General features: G+C 39.1%; 2 protein-coding genes across 3 annotated transcripts in view; both read left to right on the forward strand.

Annotated features, from left to right (window-relative positions):
- Positions 1-21,277, forward strand: part of si:dkey-237h12.3 (teneurin-3) — a 649,923-nt gene that overhangs the window by 140,540 nt on the left and 488,106 nt on the right. The gene's annotated exons all lie outside the window — the stretch shown is intronic.
- LOC130923563 (uncharacterized) lies at positions 15,274-19,016 on the forward strand. Of its 2 annotated transcripts, XM_057849312.1 has the most exons (9): positions 15,274-16,622; positions 16,707-16,742; positions 16,832-16,861; positions 16,934-17,302; positions 17,390-17,491; positions 18,280-18,318; positions 18,441-18,497; positions 18,572-18,601; positions 18,685-19,016. In XM_057849312.1, coding segments are annotated over exons 1-9 (981 nt in total). In that variant the 5' UTR covers positions 15,274-16,621; the 3' UTR covers positions 19,002-19,016. The 2 variants fall into 2 exon arrangements, with proteins under 2 accessions (XP_057705295.1, XP_057705294.1); XM_057849311.1 differs by having other exon boundaries at positions 16,934-17,491.

Below are 21,277 nucleotides of genomic sequence, written 5' to 3' on the forward strand. Positions count from 1 at the left end.
CATTTCAAATTAAATAATTTGAAAATTTACACTGTCATTGCTTGCAAAGCGTTAAAGTACTGCGTATGTTGTCGTGGCAAGCCGATGGCAGGGGTGGGGTGGGGGAACCCTATAATGGTCTCTTGTCCCCAGGCCCCTGCAAGTCTGTTGACAGCCCTATGTATATGTGCAAAGTTTTTTTTAATTGTACTTTGGGAAAAAAAGTGAAAAACGAGTTCCGGTCCTATGCTGGCGACGTAACCCGAATTTCCGCGTAAATCGGAGGTAACCCTTTAAAAACTCTCAAAATAACTATTCAAAAAGTCCAAAAGTAATTTATTTTGTTTAATAGTGGAGGAAACACTGACTTCTGGTGGCAGTGTTGGGTCAGGCTGGACTGTCGTACAATAATGTATCCATACAGGAGCAGTCAGAGGTCTCATATGCATAAGGATAGCTGAGTTCTGGTTTGGCCCACATAAGGCTGAAAGTTGCTTCAGCTAATATATGTTAGTGTATGCATTTGACATGAAGTTTAAAGCTACAGTTTGTGGAGTTACGTGTGAGCGATTTGCTGGAGTTGCTTATTAAAGTTAACGATGATTGACAGACGTTAAGGTTTAATCTTGCCAGAGACGCTTGGAAGCCGAAACTTCAAACTTAACTTGTTAAACAGACGCTATGGCAACTCATTGTGTGTAAGTGAGCAGGTTGAGCGGATTTGAGCGGACTCACATAATGAAGCACTTAATAAAGACGAGCAATTTTCTACCTTATTCTTGTTAAAAAATAATTCGATAGGACAGTAACATGTTAAAAACTTTTCATAATTATTACATTCTAAATGCTTAAAAACCATTTATTAAAAATATATATGCATAACAGTATTTTTTTAATCATACTTTGGGGAAAAAAGTGAAAAAACATGTCTTGTATGTATATCTTTCCAAGGCAAAATCTGAATAAATATAATAAAATATATATATATATATATATATATATATTAGGGCTGTCAAAAGATTAAAATTTTTAATCGAGTTAATTACAGCTTAAAAATTAATTAATCGTAATTAATCGCAATTAATCGCAATTCAAACCATCTATAAAAGATGCCATATTTTTCTGTAAATTATATATATATTCTGTAAAATAAATTGTTGGAATGGAAAGATAAGACACAAGATGGCTATATACATTCAACATACGGTACATAAGGACTGTAGTGGGCATTTCACTCTACTGTCATTTAAATCTGTCTATGCTGTCCTCACTCTGAAGCGTCTACTTTTTCCAAAGCTAGACAGCTAGTGAACGACGCCTTAATAAGCAGACTTCTTCCTTTTTCATCTGATTTATTAATAAAATGGCCTCAAAACATTGTCCTCTTTAGACCGTAGTAAAACTAAAAAAAAAAAAAGTACACAAGCATTGCATTAGCAACAACGTTAGCTTAGCACGCTATACAGGTTCACTAAACATAAACAAAAAGCGTCTCATACAAAAAATATAACATTTCGCTTACTAACATAATATGTAGATTCTTTACAACAACCATACTTACGGACAAATCTTGTCCAAGGATCATATAAGCACAACATTACAACGTAGGCGTCAGCCCGAGACGTCGTGCAGCCATATTGAACTGGCAAGAAAGCAATAAACCATGTCGCAAAGCGACCACAAGAGTTCGCTGTTAGACAGCACAAAAAAAACGATGTAAAACATACCAAAAGGCAGAATATTGTCTGAGCGGGACATGTGCGTTAATTGGGTCAAATATTTTAACGTGATTAATTTAAAAAATTAATTACCGCGCGTTAACGCGATAATTTTGACAGCCCATATATATATATTTTCACAACACCACCATTTTTTTTTTTTTTTTTTTACTAACTGTAGAGTAGTTCTATTTACGGTAGGAGCAATAAACGTTTTTTGTTTTTTTAACTTTTTATTTTTTTTTAAATCACCTAAAATTCCGTCCAAAAACTCACTTGCTGTCTTTACTCTGCGCAACCCGAAACCATTTGGAATCAAAATCAACAGGATGAGTTGATATGCCTCTTTGGCATTTTCATTAGTTTTCTGCCCATGACCTTCTTCTATGTTCTCTCCCTCGACACAAAGTCCACAATGTTAGTTACAGTGAATTGATGAACTGTCTGCTGATAATTCAGTCTGATAATTAAGTCGAGTGCCACATATTGTGTTTAAAACCCTTTAGTTGCGTGCTGCTCATTTGACTTTCTTTTTCATGGCCGCCTCTCAGAAGCTCGTCTGTGCTTCAAGGCGGGTTTCTTGCCATTTGCCAATAAAAACAACAAAAAAAGACACAAGGATGACTTTTGGGACTTCATTAAAAATGAGAGAGGATCCATCTTCCCCTCCAAGACTCCAACTATATTTACAACATCGCTACTCACAAATAATCCAGCGTCAAAGTTAGACATTTTACATCTTAGATAGCAGCTCTTGTAATCATCTTGTCATGCTTCTAGGCTTCATCACATCTCAAAAATATATATTTCTCCCCTTTATGGTGAAATGATGGGAAAATCTGATTGTATTGAAATACCGTTTAGAAAATGCACTAAAATACTTCGTAAAACAGACACAAATGAATTTCTCATGGTTTAGATGTTGAAAAAAAGCCATGAAATTGTCTTCCTTAAGCCTTACATGCTCAAATTTTGATCTTTTTTTTTATTTTATTTTATTTTTTAACCTTTACAGGGCGCTGTTTTCACTGACTGGCTGCAATTGACGGCACAATACATCAAATCCATTTGAACACCAAAACCCATTGAAACATGAGCATTTATAGCCAGTCTTCTTGGTTTAAATAAATTGGATTTCTATCACCATCAGTGGCTACGTTTGAATGGGCAAAAATGTCTTTAATCTGATCAGGGTTCGGATTTAAATTAGGAATAGATGCACTTTCCTTGGACACTGTAAATAGTGATCCAATTAGGACTTGCATGTTTATGCATCACACTTTTGGTCCGAACAAATAATTTTGAAGAGTGGTGATTCGACTAAATTTCCACTTCAAACGTTTTGCGTATTTTTCCTATTTTTGCATACCCAATAGAAAAACAGTACATTACTTACTAATTAATTGTAACCATCTGGAGGCCACGAACTGTATGCAAAAAAGAATTGCCTAAGAGCTTTAGATGACGCTCGCCACGCTAAATGCTAATGCTGAAGAGAACACGAATGCTATGCTAATGCTCCGAGTCACCAAGCATCACGTTTGCACTGGTGTCACCACCTCTTTCCTTCCTCCTCCCTCCCAAGCAGCTGTGACAAAATCGGACAACTCACGGTTCATTCAACCAAAGAGTAACGCAGCTAACGCACCCCTTCACATCCTCAGTAATGGTAATGGCGTTGAAAAGATGAGAAAAGTAATTAATTAGATTACTCACTACTGAATATAAAAAATGCCATTAGTAACGCCGTGATACTCTAAGGCCGTTATTAACAACACTGGTACTCATACAAGGAGGCAGATGGCTGACCTGATGATAATTCAAATGACAGTTTTTTCATAGAGATTAATGTAACAGTGTAAAAATGCTGTAATGGGAGTGTTACTGGGCGCTGTTATCAGTGTGTATTTCTTTTTTTTATTCATTTTAGTTTGCAGAAAAGGATCCACGGATAGAAAGGCTTGTAGTTCTTGAAAGATAAACATTATTAGGCCTGTCAAAATTATCGCGTTAACGGGCGGTAATTAATTTTTTTAAATTAATCACGTTAAAATATTTGACGCAATTCACGCACATGCCCCGCTCAGACAGATTTAAATGACAGTACAGTGACATGCCCACTTGTTAATTGTGTTTTATGGAGTTTTGCCGGCCTCTGCTGGCGCTTGGGTGCAACTGATTTTATGGGTTTCAGCACCATGAGCATTGTGTTATTATTGACATCAACAATGGCGAGCTACAAGTTTATTTTTTCATTGAAAATGTTTACAAATTTTATTAAAATGAAAACATTAACAGGGGTTTTAATATGAAATTTCTATAACTTGTACTTACATTTGTCTTTTAAGAACTACAAGTCTTTCTATCCATGGATCGCTTTAACAGAATGTTAATAATGTTAATGCCATCTTGTTGATTTATTGTTATAATAAACAAATACAGTCCTTATGTACCGTATGTTGAATATATATATCCATCTTGTGTCTTATCTTTCCATTCCAACAATAATTTACAGAAAAATATGGCATATTTTATAGATGGTTTGAATTGCGATTAATAATGATTAATTAATTTTTAAGCTGTAATTAACTCGATAAAAAAATTTCATCGTTGGACAGCCCTAGTTATTATAAGTTATAATAATTTGATATAGAAACCCCTTTTGATGTTTTCGTTTTTATACAATTTGTAAAATTACTTCAACTCGTAGGTCGCTATTGTTGTTGACGTCACAGGGCGGTGACATCACATGGTTACGCTGCCAAGCTTCCAGAGTATGTCTATAATCACATAAAAATGTCATCTATTCAACCCTTTCGATTTGAACCCGAGAGGACCATTAATGAGAATGACAGCATTGTTGATATTTCACAAAACGATCAGCAAAGGCAAAATAAACAGGAAAGACGGGATGACACAAGACGAGAGTAGGGGAAAAAAACGGTGCTCTGCCAAAATGTGCTACACTGGCGAAACATCTACAAGAGGTCATTTTGACACCCAAAGTACCACCATGCGCTTTTAGCTTGTTTTGTTAAGATGCATACAGACACAACACATTAAAGATGCCGTAAGAAAATTCTTCATTGTAATAATATCAAATAAAGGTGGTTTAAATATGCTACATGACTGATGTGGGATCAACAATCTGCTATAAAGCTACCACAGGAAAACACTATGCTTAAAACTAGTAGAGAGAAACACATGCAAAAAGTTATTTTGAGACAATGAAAAAGTAGCAAAAGACTCAATAAAAACACAAAAAGTAAGTACTCGCTGCTTTTAAATGATGTGCACATGTTTCGGACGTCTCGCTATGTAGGAAGGAATTGCAGAACACCGGTAGTGTTCGTCTAGTGACGGCGACAAACTACGTCATCACCCCGAGCGTCCATTGCGCGCATAAAACATGGCGCCCTTCTTACGTCAAAACATGTAGATTTTTAAATCAATGGCAATGTTTTATGTGTTTCTAATGGCATATTTTAGTAAAAGAGAACAATTGTAGCTTATTTGAGCCTACAAGGCATTTAAGTCTGAGGTTCCCTTTAAAGTAGAATAATTTGATGCATTAATCTGTTAACTAGTCTTTAACTCTCAAAACAAGATGGAGAAAATTATTTGACTGGATTTAAGAAAAATAATCTGATTGAGAAATTATAAATTTGCAGTGTACAAAGCCTTTATTGTCATTGGACAGGGTGCAACAAGATTTAAAGCTTCACCATAATGTGAACCACATAAAACAAAAGTACAATAAAGCTAACATAAAAACACAGGTTGCAGTGTAAACAGATCGGGAATGAAGTGAATTAGTGACTAGGAGAAAATACTGTATTGATGTAGTGCTATTATAACAGAGCGCAACAGTGCGTAAATGACAATTTACAGTACTCATACAAGGAGGCAGATGGCTGACCTGATGATAGTGCAAATGACAGTTTTTGCATGGATATTGATGTAACAGTGCAAAAATGCTATAATGGAAGTGTTATTGGGCCCTGTAAGCAGTGTTTATTCCTTTTTTTCATTCATTCATTGTCTTGTTGCAGCATCCATCCTCTTTTTAGTTTCAACTATCTGACAGACGGCCTCAGGTTTCCCTGCAAAACATCCTGATAAACTTTTTAAGTCGTTCTTCCATGACTGATGGCAAGTTGTCCAGGCCCTGAAGAAGCAAAACATCCCCAAATCATGATGCTCCCTCCACCATGCGTCACGGTGGGGATGAGGTGTTAATGTTGGTCAGCTGTTCAATTTTTCCTCCACACATGACATGTGTTACTCCCAAACAATTCAGCTTCATAAGTCCAAAAAATATTTTGCCAAAACTTCTGCGGGGTGTCCAAGTGCTTTTTTGCGAACATTAAACGAGCAACAATGTTCTCCCATGAACACCATTCTTGGACTTAGTTTTACATATACTGTAGTTGATGTGTGCACAAGGTATTGGACTGTGCCAGTGATTTCTGTAGGTCTTTAGCAGACACTTTAGGGTTCTTTTTTTACCTCTCTGAGTATTCTGCGCTGCACTCTAAGCGTCATCTTTGGTGGAAGGCCACTCCTTGGTAGAGAAGCGACAGTGCCAAACTCTCTCCATTTGTAGACAACTTCTCCGACTGTCGACTGATGAACATCCAGACTTTTAGAGATGGTTTTGTATCCTTTTCCAGATTTATACAAATCAAAAATTCTTGATCGCAGGTCTTCAGACAGCTGTTTTGACCGAGTCATGATGCACATCAGACAATGCTTCTGATTAGGGCTGCAGCTATCGATTATTTTAGTAGTTGATTAATCGATGAACCTTTAGTTCTAATAATCGAGTAATTGGATAAGGAACATGAAAATTTAAATTACCTGAGCTGAGCCTCCAACAGTATAAAAAAACTGAATAAATGAGGATCTATATACAACAAAAGAAAAATTGGCTAACTTACATAGCAAAAGTCCGCGAGTTGAAATCTACAATATGCTAACTTTTTTACAATGCTCTTAGCAAATGGTTCAGAGACATATTCCCACAAAAATGGGCTAAAAATACCTATAAACTAAATAACGAATGCATTAAAAAATATATATATATTCGCTCAACAAAAATGTAGCTTATGTTGGCCTTAACAGGGAGCACCTGAATTCAGCCATGTGAAATGAGGCAGACTAGACGATGGTGTATCCACACAAATCAATAAAACTAAATGCAAACACTTTCAAAATAAACCATGACAACGCCACTTAAACGAATACTCGAAGCAGCAAAATTTAATTTGAATCTTTTTTTTCTAATCGAATACTCGAGTTAATCGATTAATCGTTGCAGAACTACTTCTGATCAAGGCATTTGTTACCAGGCGTGTGTTTTATAGTGGGCAGGGAAGCTTTAAACCACTCATCAGTGATTTGGCACACACATGACTTAAAGTGTTTGGTAAGAATTTGTTTCAATTGCTCTTTAAGTCTCCTTAGGCAGAGGGTTCACTTACTTATTTCCCCCTCCTGTCATTGTTTGCATGCTATCCTCATTAAAATATGAAAACCTATAAATGTTTGGGTGGTTTTTACATCTGTGTGATTTTAACAAATATCAGATTTTATGGTGTTTTTATGCAGAAATGTGAGAAATTCCAAAAGGTTCAGATAATTTTTCATCCCACTGTAGTCACTTTCTCTATAACGTGTAAAAATGTCAACTTTTGAATAGCTGTTCACTGTAGTGACTACCGTCGCTGGAAGGGTTAGTCATTTCAACGCAACGTTTGGATTCCGGTGAAGACGTTTTCTTGTTATCGGCACTGAAACAATTAAAAAAAGAAAAAACTTTTCAGGATATATAGGTGTTGAAACATTAAAGACATTGCATGTTATTTTTACCTAATGTTCAACTTCTTACCACTTCAAAATCAATTAGAATTTATTACAGAAATAGCTTTTTGATCAGGCCAGCTGAAGCCGGTTTTGATGTTAAGGGACTATTCTTTTATTGTTGTTTTGTCTAACACAATAGCCTCAGTCATCTTTGTTTTCCCAAGGTTCTGCTTTTCCAACGCTATTCGGTCAGGCTTTATAGCGCTGTATGTTTAAAAAAAAAAAAAAAAAATAGAAGAAGAAAAATCTGCTCCTTTGAACTCCCCGCGAGTTGCTTTGCATTTCACGCCGGCGTCCGCATTATTACCGTGCACACATCAAAGATTGGCCCTAAATCCCCTGCAGGAAACACAATCAATCTGCTGGCTGTGCGCCTGCGAGGACAGCGGGCAGTCTTACCCCTTTTGAGGGTGTCGGCTCGCTTGACCGATGCGCGTTCGATACCCCAGATTGTGGCTAATCATCATTAGCGGGAGTGGCAGAGACAACGACTTTCTTTCAGCTCGGAGAAGGGCATCGGCGGGGGGATGTGACGGCTTTTTCTTACGCTGGCTTAACACTTGAGTCTGGCTTTAAGGAATTAGAGGAAAGGCGACTTTGGCACAACAAAATGTGTGCTCTGATCATCCATCTGAGTCATCAACTGTGGCCTACTGTAGAGCCATCTGATGAATTACCAGAGGCGGTAAAAGAATAAATAAAAGATAAAGAAATAAGAAGAGAGGAAGCTAAACTTGGTTGGAAATCAGGCCCGATTCCGTTGTTTTCATAGGAGTGGAATCGGGTAAAAACGATCTGGTTTTAAAGGGATCCTCTATTTTTAAGACAAGTAATTCTTAAAAGATAAATGTTAGTCTGAGTTATAATAATTTGATATTAAAACCACTCTTAATGTTTTTGTTTTAATAAAGTTTGTAAAATTATTTTAAGTGATAGGTCGCCATTCTTGTTACGTCGCAGTGCGTGACGTCACCGGTCCCGTTGCCGAAATTCCAGCGTGTCACTCTTTAGCTTTCCCAACATGTCGTCAGTTCTACCCTTCCTATTTGAACCAGATCTGAAAAGCGAAGAGCAGGACAGCACTGTCGGTCGTTCACAAGTCGAGCTTCAGTGAAATATGTGTGCAGCAAATACCTGATAAGACAAAAGTTGGGCAAAACTGGTGATGCACTCGCTGCAAGTGAGTCTCAATGGCAACAGAGCGAGTGTATGCTGTTGGGAACTCCGGTTTTATTAGCAGATATTCAAGGTAAGCATATTGCGTTTTCAAACTTATTCCAATATAATTATGTAGATTGTTAGCATCCAGAGCTGTCGTGTGCTTTACATACAGTACAGGCCAAAGAGCACACCTTGTGTAATCCATGTCTTATACATTGTAACGCGTGGTAGCTAGGATACGTGTATAAAAGTACCAAAAAGGGGAGAAGCTTCCACTTATGCACTTATTCACAAAAAAAAAAATATTTCGACCTTGACCACTCTTCACTCGGGAGCTCAGCAGTACGCAAACACACTGACGAACTCCGACATTGTTGTAAGGTCCACGTCAGAGTCACTGTAGCGTGCCATAGTGCTTTAATTATTTTGTATGATTTGGGGAAAACTCCTATGAAGAATAGTCAACATAAATATAAACACTTTAAATATAGATTTTATTTTTATACAGTCAAATTCGATTGGACATCTATAAGCCGTCAATAGCAATGAAACATGTTCACTCAAGTTGAAATGGATTTAATGTGTATAACTACAAATAGCAGAGAATGAGTTAAAGGCTAGCAAAAGAATTAATTAATTAAATTTTTTTTGATTGGCGTTTCTTTGCCGTGCCGCTCTGCTTAAACTGTTTGACCGAACGTCACCGTTCGAATATCAGAATGACCGGAATTTTCGCCCGGCGCATGGAATTTTTTGAATGACCCCCCAAAATTTTCCGTTCGCCCAGAGATGTGTGGTTTGAAAAAAAAAAAAATGTATCTAGTCCTACAATTTTTGACCAAATCGCATAATTTACACATTAAAAAAAATTCCAGGATTGTAAGGGGCATAAAAGATGTATTGAGAATTTGCCAAAAACAGACAGTTCTTGCAAAATTCGCCAAAAAACTGTCCCATTCATTTCTAATGGGATACCATTGACACCCATGTATGTCCAAGTTTCCCATTCATTTTCAATGGCAGGAAAACGTGTGGTTGTGATTTTTTTTTTTTTTTAATTGAAAACTTAACATTATAGCCCACTTGACATTGAACTGGCGCCCAAGTAAGTTGATGCCATTGAAAGCCCCGAAATGTCCCCAAATCGATGGGAAGTGACCTGATAGATCTGTATCTACCACAGCCCCATCGTAATTTCTCCAGAAATTGCAGTTTCAAATTAAATGTAGTATTTCATGGAACATCATTTTGTGCTGCAAATCTGATTTTTTTTCTTTTTTTTTTTTTCGTGCTTTGCACTTCAAAACGACTGCTGTGTTTTTTAGCAGGCCTTTTAATTTCTATCTTAGTCTTTTTGACCAAAATACTTATTAGTTTTAGCCATATTTTAGTCATTTCAAAATGTGTCTAGTTTTAGACAACAAAAACTCAAATTTCGTCTAGTTTTGGTTGACAAATACTCAAAACATGCTCGTCTGTAAAATTTCAAAAGTTTTAGTCCAAAAATAACGATTTCCAAGAATTTCAAATAAACATTGACAGACAAACATATAATACACTCAGCAGGAAAATAGTACATTATTTTTGATTCATTAAACACACCTGGATGCCACCAACTGCATGTAAAAAAAAAAAAAAAAAAAAAAAAAAAGTTTTCCTTGAGTTTAAGACGGCGCTTGCCACGCTAAATGCTAATGATACCGCTAACAAGTTTGTGCTTTGTACTTGAAACCACTGCTGTATTAGTGTTTTTTAGCAGGCCTTTTATAGACCCTACCCACCGACGTCACAAAATCACGTGATCGCTGTATTGTTCATACATTGTTCATTGTTCATGTGTTGTTGTTGCATTGTCCGTCATTTTGTGTCTGTATTATCAATGGTCTCAATTAATCGAGCAGTTTATAATGCATTTCATGGAAGACCCAGTGCTTTCGGATGCCGTAAACTCACTGGATGCGTTGCATAAAAGGCGTTATGTGGAAAAGCTTCAGTTTATCCATTCACCAGATCCATATTTGATACCTAAATCGATGTTTTTCGACCCGCTGTCTTCGCCGTCTTTGCCTGACCCTGACATTTACAACTATCATGTCCACACAAAGTCAGCCTATTCTCACGAAAGTTTGAAAAACTTTAAGAGCTTGGAGGCTTATAAATGCTACGTTGCTGGTTGGGTGAAACAGGTCCTCGTACACGAAAATTTGGCAGGAATCTTGTGCTCGGGAAGGTGAGTTACGAAATTTTCAATTCAAAATCTCTTGTTCTTGCTAACATCCACTGTCAAGTCTAATGTATTTCATGTCATTTGTCAATGGAGCTAGGGCTTTTAATGTTTATATGGTTTAGCGATAGCACTCTCACTACATACATACGTGTATGTTGTCGGCGATTAGCCTAGCAATGATCTTAATTGTGGTTGTCAGCCCAAAACCCTCTAAATATATATTAAATGCATCTTACCAGATATAAAATGACTACTACATAATCTGTGGTAATCGTTTGGAGCCCAGTTTTCTCGTCGAATTGCAGCAGCCCATCTCGTTCTCTCCTCTCCGGGTCTCTCGGAATCCGGTAGAACTTCAAGTCACCATTTTGATTATTAATGTTAACGAGCAGAAAAACACGCCGTAAATAGGAGGAATGTACTTAGCCGTAACAGGTAAACACGATGTGTTGACGGACAATTGGGTGGCACCAGTCCGGAGGGCGGAGTTGTGACGTCACGTGGGTAGTGTCTATTCCTATCTTAGTCTTATAGTCTTTTGAACCAAAATACTTAGTCTTCTCAGTCATGTTTTTGTCATTTCAAAATGTGTTTGTCTAGTTTTAGGCAACGAGAACTCAAATTTCGTCTAGTTTTGGTTGACAATTATTCAAAACGTTTTCGTCTGTAAAACTTCAAAAGTTTTAGTCCAGACAAGCACAAGGAGATCGCCATCTATGTGATAGTACACACTCAGCAGGAAAATAGTACATTATTATTTCTTTTTTTTAACGCACCTTGGCGCTATCAACTGTATGTAAAAAAATAAAAATTAAAAAAACGTTTTAAGACGACCCTTGCCATGCTTAATGCTAATGCTAACACGAACGCTATGCTAACGCTATGAGTTACATTTAATGTGTGATGATCACTCAGCACAGACCTTCAACAGCTAAAGCAACATGGCATAATTTATCGAGCCAAGATGAGAAAACATATCATTTTGTTTTAAAACAAGCAAGTCTGGAGCCTGCAGAGGTCACTGGTGAGTGTGTGTGTGACGGGTGTGTGGGGGGGTCAGCATGTCACATGAATGACACGCCCAAACACCGCTATGATGCAGGCTAACTACACATACGATAAGAAAATGTCACACATTGTGAACATATGACGGCATATGGCACATTTTCATCTTGTTCCTGGTTCTCGTCATGTTCTAGTCTCAAGACGTCAATATCACGTCTTTGTCATGAAAAAAAAATGTTCGTCGATTAAAAATGTTCTATATCGTTGATGAAAACAACACTGTGCTGCACAAATGATTCCTTTATATGCCTAAAATGTTGGGATAGTGTTGTTACTCCTTAATACAGTTCCAAGGTATCGGATCGGAACTCTGTTTCGGCACCAGAGGTGGGTAGAGTAACCAAAAATTGTACTCAGGTAAGAGCGGCGTCACTTCTACTTATCTAGTATTACTCAAGTAAAAGCAAAAGTAGGCATCCAAAAATTTACTCAAGTACAAGTAAAAACGTATTCGTTGAAAAGAATACTCAAGTAATGAGTAACATTGTGAACAACTGCTCACAATGTTTTTAGTTTTTAAATCATAGTAATTTTATTATTATTATTATTACACCGTATTATAACCTATTACATGGCCATATAAGGCTAAAAATTATGACACAAAATGCTCAAATTCAGACCACAACAACAATATGAAACATCACCCGTCAAAAGAGCATAAATGCCCTCTAGTGGCGAAAAACATTGTTAACTCGTTGATTGGTATAATGGAGTCATGTGGTAATTTTTTCAACTTCTCATTGGTGAAACTGAGAAGGGCCACCGTCGGCATCTCTGGCAATAAAAAAGCCAATATGTAGAATAAACACAAAAAATTTGACAATTCTAGAGTAACCCAAAGTAGTGTAGTAAGAGTAGTGTTTATTCATAAATCATAAAGTATTGCATGGTAAAACTACTCTAAGAAGTACATACAGTGTTGTGCATGAACGCGTTCAATGAACGATCGTTCATGAACACGTTCATATTTTGGGCGAACGTGAATTGAACGCATCATATTTCTGTCTCATGAACGTTTCTGTGAACGCGCTCATTCTAGCGGTTGTGAGCGGTGCTCATAACTTCGTTCATGAGTTCATCACATTTAGAGCCTTACCGACAAAACTGCATATTATAAAAACACACAATAAAAAAATTAACCTTAATAGCGGAAAATTATCCAACCTGGCAACTCAAGCTGCCTGTCACGGCCGTATTGTTTAAGCAAATACGTCATCACAACAACGGCAGCATGGAGTCAGAAGCTGGCAGCTCTCGAAACCCGGCCCGCTCAGAGCAACTTTCTACACAGTACCAGCATTTAAAAGAGTTTTACGAAAAGGTCAGTACCGACCCAGATGGCAAAAAATATAACGTTTACTTGTAAACTTTGTCCACCTGGATTGAAGAAGACCGTCCGTACGTCGGTAATGTCTTTAGCCAACCTTAAACGGCATATCGATATAAAGCATGCGACAAGCCTTGCTAGGTATCTGCGACTGCGAGCATGTGCGATTAAGAAAGAGACTGCAACGGTTGGCCAGAGCAGTACCTCTGCCACCCAAATACCGCTAACAGCATACCAGAGTGGCCCCGTTTTCTGTCTCTCCCAGCCGCAGCTAGACAACCTAGTTCTGCAGTATACAGCAAGGTTTTGCTTATGCTCATGAAAATATACTGTAGATAAAAGATGTAGAGCTGCTAATGTGTGGACTGAATGAGTGGCAGCAAAGCATTATGGAAATCCCAGTAGTCTGAAGGCTGCCCCTTCACTGCTAGTGTAAACCCTGGTTGGACAAGGATTTGAAATTGAATATGAAGATGAATCTGACACATAGTTTCAGTGTTAAAAAGGATACATGAATTGCTGTCTGTGGTTCTATATGGACACTGCCAATAATAGCTTGCAAAAAATTTTGGCGAACAAAAAGAACTGAACTACAAAAGTTCATTTTTTGGAACCATGAACTTTAGTTCAAAATTTTGAATTATGAACTATGAACTGAACAGTTCATTTTAAAATTTGTGAACTGCAATTTGAACTAGTTCATGTAGAAAATGAACTTTCCCAACACTGAGTACATGTTTCTCAAAAAGTTACTTAAGTAAATGTAACTGAGTAAATGTAACTCATTACTACCCACCTCTTATTGGCACATCCTCAAAATCGGGTACCTCACACTCAATGCCAAAATATGTGAGCCATTTATCACCTGCTGAGACGTTACGACGTTCAGCCCTCGCGGGGAGTCGAAAACGACGGAAGTATATAGTTTGGGCGAATTGTCCAAAACCGACAGTAGATTATGAAAAATGCCTTCTTCCTCGTGGTGCTTAAAGGTTAGCTTTCTATTACACACAGAGCTGAATGTCAGCAGTATTCCACTGAATGAGTGGATCGGGATATAAATGGTGAGTCCTGGGTAGCAGGGGGCTCCCCTGACTGAGTTTGGCCTCGACTAGACATATTTTTCATTGAGTTGTCAGCCAGCCACCTGCTGTAAAGAAGAAACATCTACAAATTCAATGATGAAGACCGGAAGGGGACCCTAGTGGCTTTGCGAGCCAGTGGTTGGGTAAATGTTGCACAGGCAGTGTAGGGTTGGCCTACTGCTTGTCTGTATTGGCAGCAAGTTCAATTTACAAGATTGCAACTAAATAGAGTGCGGGAAGACGAGGGCTAACACGCGTAACTTTATCCTGCAGGTTATAGTGAGATGTAAGAGAGTTTCAATAATATTCAAGTTTTGTATAGTGTAATTCAAAGGGATATTCTTTTTTATTTATTTTAATTGCAGACATTTGCTTTCTATGCTTTATTTTTATGTACCGTAATTTTCGGACTGTAAGCCACTACTTTTTTCCTCTCATTTTGAATCCTGCGGTTTATACTGCAGCTTATTTATTGATTTATTTGGGTAGGTAACACTTTGGGGCCGTTTACATGGTGACTCTCTGGGAAGACGAAAAATGTCATATTTGCATTTATATGGTTCCGTCTGCATTCGAACAATGTCGCAATTCCACATGAAAACGATGTAGTATTCATGCCAGATTTACAAGGCGACAGTGAATGATGCACTTTGACCTCCTCAGCCCGGAAGACAACATGCCCGCCCACTCCAAGCAACAGCATTTTCTTTTGTTCAAAAAGGCACAAAAATGGAAACATTCAAACTATTTAGATTGAAAATAATATAAAAACAGTAAATTAAAGCAGACATTCTGCCATATTTGCTGTTTTTAATGTTTAGTAGCACCGCTGCGCACGCCAAAAAAAGATAATTGGCCAGCACCTGTCAAATTTATGCAAATGACCTTTTGATGGATGACGTAAGCAACGTCCCTTTTGTGCAACAGTCAAAAATATGGTATTGTTAGGTGTTCCTTTTGACACCTGTTAAAGAACTATGGTTATTGGGTGTCTCTGAAGTCTGGTTCGTGTGTAGGTGTGAGAGGAAACCTGTGGAGCTGAGGCGCCAGGGTGTCTGGTAGTCTTTTGTTATTTGGGGTCTCCCAACGTGGCGAGGGGTTTAGGAGGAAGCGGGCTGTGTGTTCGTGGTGAGACACTGCGTCTGCGTTCGGCGGGGGGTCCGCCATGCAGGTGTTGTGGGGCGTCTTTGATGAGAAGAATAGTTGAGACATGTCCAGACAGCCCCACCTATGTAGGACCACGTGATCGGCGTGGGGTGGTCCCAGCGATTAGGTTAGTTTAGCCATGCAATGTTAAAAAGTCATTTCTGGTTAGCCTACCTTAAGAGCGCGCTGCGAAGCATCTTTCCTCCCCGGCTGTGGACCAAATTTCCTGACTTTCACGGTTTTGTTGAGCTAAAAGTTTTAAAAGTCTTTTCAACGTGAGGACAGGACCGACCATGATCAACATTGATGACACTACAGCTAGCCTGAAGCTGCTCCAGGTGAGTTTATTCAATCTTCTCTACGGTTTTTGATAGCTAGCATGTTCTATGATTACTTTAATTTATTTTACAAGAGCTTTTGTCAGTTAGCATGCTCTATTTAATGCAAAGCATCCAAATAAGAGTTAAATAGCGACCTACCAGCAATGTTACTGAAATGGAGACAAGCTTTTTAAGATGCATCATCCTCGCGTTGTCGTGGGATACTGATTTCCCACATGTTTCATTACACCTCGCGAATCTCCGCCCCCATTTTTGAGCAGCCCTATAAGGTTTGTGGTGGGGTTTGAAAAGTTGATGACATAGCTGAAAACCACGCCCTATAAACATGAACGCCATGCCCCTGAAACATGATACAATTTCCAAACCTGAATGTTTGACCGTAAAGTAGATTTAATGTTTGAATAACTGTAGACATAGCCTTTCTATTGACTTAGGTGAAGTTTTTTTTTTTTTTTTTTTTTTTAATATAAAACATGTCTGCAACGCGTTGAGAAGCTGATGCCATGTGATACATAGAACTCGAGCGCCATCTAGAGACCCTCCACTATTTAAAAAAAAAAGGTGGAGTTACTTATTCATGTTTCTTTAAAACAAAGCATTTTCACACCTTGGCGATGGTTATATACTTCGCTCGCCAGACAGAGCATAGCTCCTTTACCTACAACCCAAACGCTGACCGCTGAGGAGAAAAGACATTGATTGGGAAAAGTATGATCTATTTTAACTTAATTGAAACTTAATATGTGATGTGTTGACATGATGTCTTTTTTAATTTTATTTTAATTCCCACAGTGATCAATACACATCCTAAAAAGCCACAGAATACAGGTAAACGCTCTTTTTTAAATATATTTTTCACAGCGCGGGGTTGAGTACACCAGTGATAAAAATGTTTAAACATGCCTCCTTTTCAACAGATGCTGATGCGTTTGATCTCACAGACGCGGGTATGCATTCTATTGACCACCATTTTGTATTTTAAAAGCAACTGGAGAAACCATGTCTTTTTTCCCTACCAGAACTTGTAAGGCATTATGATGACTTCTACTCAAAACACGGCGATACAGCGGCTTTAGACGGCTTCGAGGGCGAGAATGGACGCATGCGCGACAGCCAATTAGCAACTACGTCATATGCTACCGTGGACAACGCAGGTCATATTGTGGTACATCGTCCAGAGGCGACCGCGGGATTATATTTCCCGGAGTTATCATCCGACGAGGACGACGACGAAGCGGGGGGTAGACGACGTTGGCTCCCTGAATGGGCAGACCCCAAATATTATGGGAGTCAAGAGTCATATTTTGAATGTGGACAAAGGCTACTGACACCAACGCCGCCATCCACGTTGATAGAGCTGTGCACGCCTGGGATATATCTTCCACCTCGTGAGTATGCGTTTTGCAATATTGAAAATCAAACGCTTAAATGGGAACTATACAAAACGTTCGCTTTTTATTTTTCTTTTGGAAAAGAAAAAAGAAAAGAAAAGAAGAAAAACATCGGTACCTCGGTGGACCGACGCTCGAGCTACGGGACTATTACGCCACCACCACCACAGACAACGCGGGGTGTTGGTGAGTTTGTCTTTTTTATTTTACTAAACCAGCAAGTAAAAAAAAAAAAAAAAAAAAAAAAAAAAATTCTTTCACACGTGGAAACATTACGGGTTTTAAACTACCAACGACAACTTTTTTTTTTTGCCACGTGCGATACATCATAACGCATGCATTGTTTATTAGGTTGGATACAGAGTGCGCTCACGCAAACATTTCCTAAGTCGGAGTACATCCATTTTGTTTTTCCAGCCCCACAACTTTTTCGTGAAATATGTTCTATTTTGTTTTTACAACAACATACACCGCCATTTTGCTTGACTAACACCACGTGCGTGTCTAACACCACGCACGGATGCAGCATGTTTGATAGACATCGGCGTCGGCCATTTTGTGACATCACAGGGGTCCATTTTGTTTTTTCCAGCCCCACAACTTTTTCGTGAAATATGCTCTATTTTGTTTTTACAACAACATACACCGCCATTTTGCTTGACTAACACCACGTGCGTGTCTAACACCACGCACGGATGCAGCATGTTTGATAGACATCGGCGTCGGCCATTTTGTGACATCACAGGGGTCCATTTTGTTTTTTCCAGCCCCACAACTTTTCGTGAAATATGTTCTATTTTGTTTTTACAACAACATACACCGCCATTTTGCTTGACTAACACTACGCACGGATGCAGCATGTTTGATAGACATCGGTGTCGGCTATTTTGTGACATCACTGGCAGCCATTTTTATTTTATTTATCAGCCATATTTTATTTATTAAAGGTTTATCAATATACTTTTCTCCTACAGATGCAGAGATACAGGCCGGGTTTGGCGATGTTAATCTCCGTAAGTGTTTTTTCATTCATAAAACAACACCGATTAGTGGTCGATTGACACATTTGTTTACTTTAGGCGTGTGTACATGTTCAACATTTTCTCATGACATGATTTGCTGTAAATATTTCAAGGTGTTCAAACCGATGTATCGACCCAGACGGACCCTTTAATTGATGTTTCAACAGATGGTATGCATTTTCTCATATTTCCAAAAATTGTATTGGTTGAGGGTTGAACGCTAAAGCCATCTATTTTTTAACAGATGCCGTGCGAGTGGTTGACACCCGTGGACGTAAGTCTTTTCTGAACAATATTAAGATTCTATTTAAATTGATTTTACCAACTAGCTCACACCGTTGCGTTTGTCTATTCCAGCCGGCGGAGGTCCAATAAGACACACAATTCAACTGCAAATCTCCACACCCTACGAGGACCGCCCGAGACCTGATTCCGCTTCTAGACAACGTCGAGGAGGTCATCCAAACTTAGATTCGGCGTCTACACATAGCAGTGTGGGGGTGCCTACCCCACCGTTGAGCCCTGCTCGAGGTCGTGAAGATCAGCCTTCTCCAGCGAGCACCTTGGTGGCACAGCATGAAGAACATCCTGCAACCTCGACAAGAATAACCAAGCCATCAGTATCGATTACGATTGGTGATGTCGTGGTATCCATCCACTCTAATTTTATTTGATGTGTGAAGGTTTGTGGGGGAGGTCATATTTTCTGATTTTTTTTTTTGTTTTTTTGTTTTTTGTTTTGTATATAATGGCTGGCGTTAATGACGAAGTACCGCACGATCTACAAAATATTGTGACGCAAATAAACAATGAAATTGTGGTGGAACAACCCGAGTCTTTTTCAACAGAGCTGGACAATGATCCATTTTTTCATATTCGTATGATAGATGATTTTGTAGACTTTTTCAATCCACTCAACGAGGCACTCAGGCTTTTAAATCAGCCGCATGAGCCAAACGCATCTGATGAGATAGTCCAAACTCCCACCTCTCCAGATTGCTTAAGCCCACCCGTGCGGGAGGTGTATACAGCCCCCCTTAATGACCCCGCAGCAACAATCTGTGATGTTGCTGATGGAGGATGCTCGGCGTCGTCAGAGCATCCTCCAACATCTGCACCACAAGATGTTGAGGACAATGATCCATTTTTTCATATTCGTATGATAGATGATTTTGTAGACTTTTTCAATCCACTCAACGAGGCGCTCAGGCTTTTAAATCAGCCGCATGAGCCAAACGCATCTGATGAGATAGTCCAAACTCCCACCTCTCCAGATTGCTTAAGCCCACCCGTGCGGGAGGTGTATACAACCCCCCTTAAAGACCCCGCCACAACAAACTGTGATGCTGATGTTATGGGATGCTCGACGTCGTCAGAGCATCCTCCAACATCAGTACCACAAGATGCAGATGTTGGAGGATGCTCGACGTCGTCAGAGCATCCTCCAACATCAGTACCACAAGATGCAGATGTTGGAGGATGCTCGACGTCGTCAGAGCATCCTCCAACATCAGTACCACAAGATGCTTTGCTGGCTGGGGTATCTGCGGTGACCGGACCTCTCGTTACACATGACAGTGTACATCAGCACATTTCCCCAGAACCTAGCGAACCACAGATTGGGGGTGAATTAATTAACAGATCTAAATTCAATGCTCTTGAGATCAGACTCGATTTGATTCCACCATTAGACGATCGCCCACCTGATTTTTCAGTCTTTTACAACGGCGTAATGGCTAACATAGATCGTCAGGTCGACAACGTGCTCGAACTAGCATCTCGCGGTGACATTATCCAAATTGAGATAATTGGTGACGGCGTTAGTCAAAATGATATTTTACAAATGGATGGCGATTCTGAAGACATACGTCAAGGTTTTCAAAATTTGTTTGACAGGGTGGTACAATCAAACGGTGAAGTTCTTTGCGACTCGAGGTTGGAATTAGTTGTTAAAATAGCCAAAGACAAAAAAGGCGGTGGCGGATGTAGGAGAAAACTATCACAGATGCTAGGGAGTGAGGTTATTCGTAAAAAACGACGTAGTCTTTGCATACCGCCGCCCCAAAACAATAATCTCTGTTTAGCAATTTCATTGGCCGGATTGATTGATAGCAAACTAACAACCGAAAATTTAATAGCGAGGGCTAAAGAAATACAAGCTGCGGTGGGATTGGATATTCAAACCCTAGCAGGGCTCGGTGACATACACAAATTTGAAAGGGTTTTAAATCGTAAAATTGTGGTTTTGATTTGGGATGACGACCTCGGTAAACCCCAAATGCATTTTGAAACCGATGCCGCAAAGTCGCCAGACGCTCTGATAGTGCTTTTAAAAGAAAGTCATTTTTACGGCGTTAAAAATCCAGCTCAATTTGTAGGCTATAGCTACTTTTGTAAGGGGTGTTACAAAGGTCACCAAAGTCTACACACCCACACATGCTCCCACAGCTGTAATGTCTGCGGTAACTCTACATGCAGACAAAGCAGACGTGAAATAATCCAATGCAACGATTGTCACAAAATCTGTCATAACAGGCTCTGCTATGCTAAACACAAAGAGAGAGTCCTGTTGCAGGCAAGTGGTTTGAGCGCGAGCATTTGCGAACGGTATAAGAAGTGTCAACAATGCAGTCTGCTATATTACACCCGGGTGGGGGGTCAGTCGAGAGCCCACGTTTGCCCAGTAGCTAAATGTCGACTGTGTGACGTGCCGTTGGACACGGATGACCTCGCTAGAAGCCAACACCAGTGCTACATTCAACCAATACGAGCAGCACCCCCTAACGAAAAATTGCTATTTTATGATTTTGAGACATTTGTATCGGCTGACGGTAAACATGTACCCTTCTTAGTATGTGCAAAAACATTGTCTGGAGCTGAACACACATTTTACGGATTAGACTGCGCTGAACGTTTCATCCGACATTTTAGGCAACCTAGATTCAAAAAT

The sequence above is a fragment of the Corythoichthys intestinalis genome, chromosome 11 (genome assembly GCF_030265065.1).
Source record: "Corythoichthys intestinalis isolate RoL2023-P3 chromosome 11, ASM3026506v1, whole genome shotgun sequence".
Lineage (NCBI taxonomy): Eukaryota > Metazoa > Chordata > Actinopteri > Syngnathiformes > Syngnathidae > Corythoichthys > Corythoichthys intestinalis.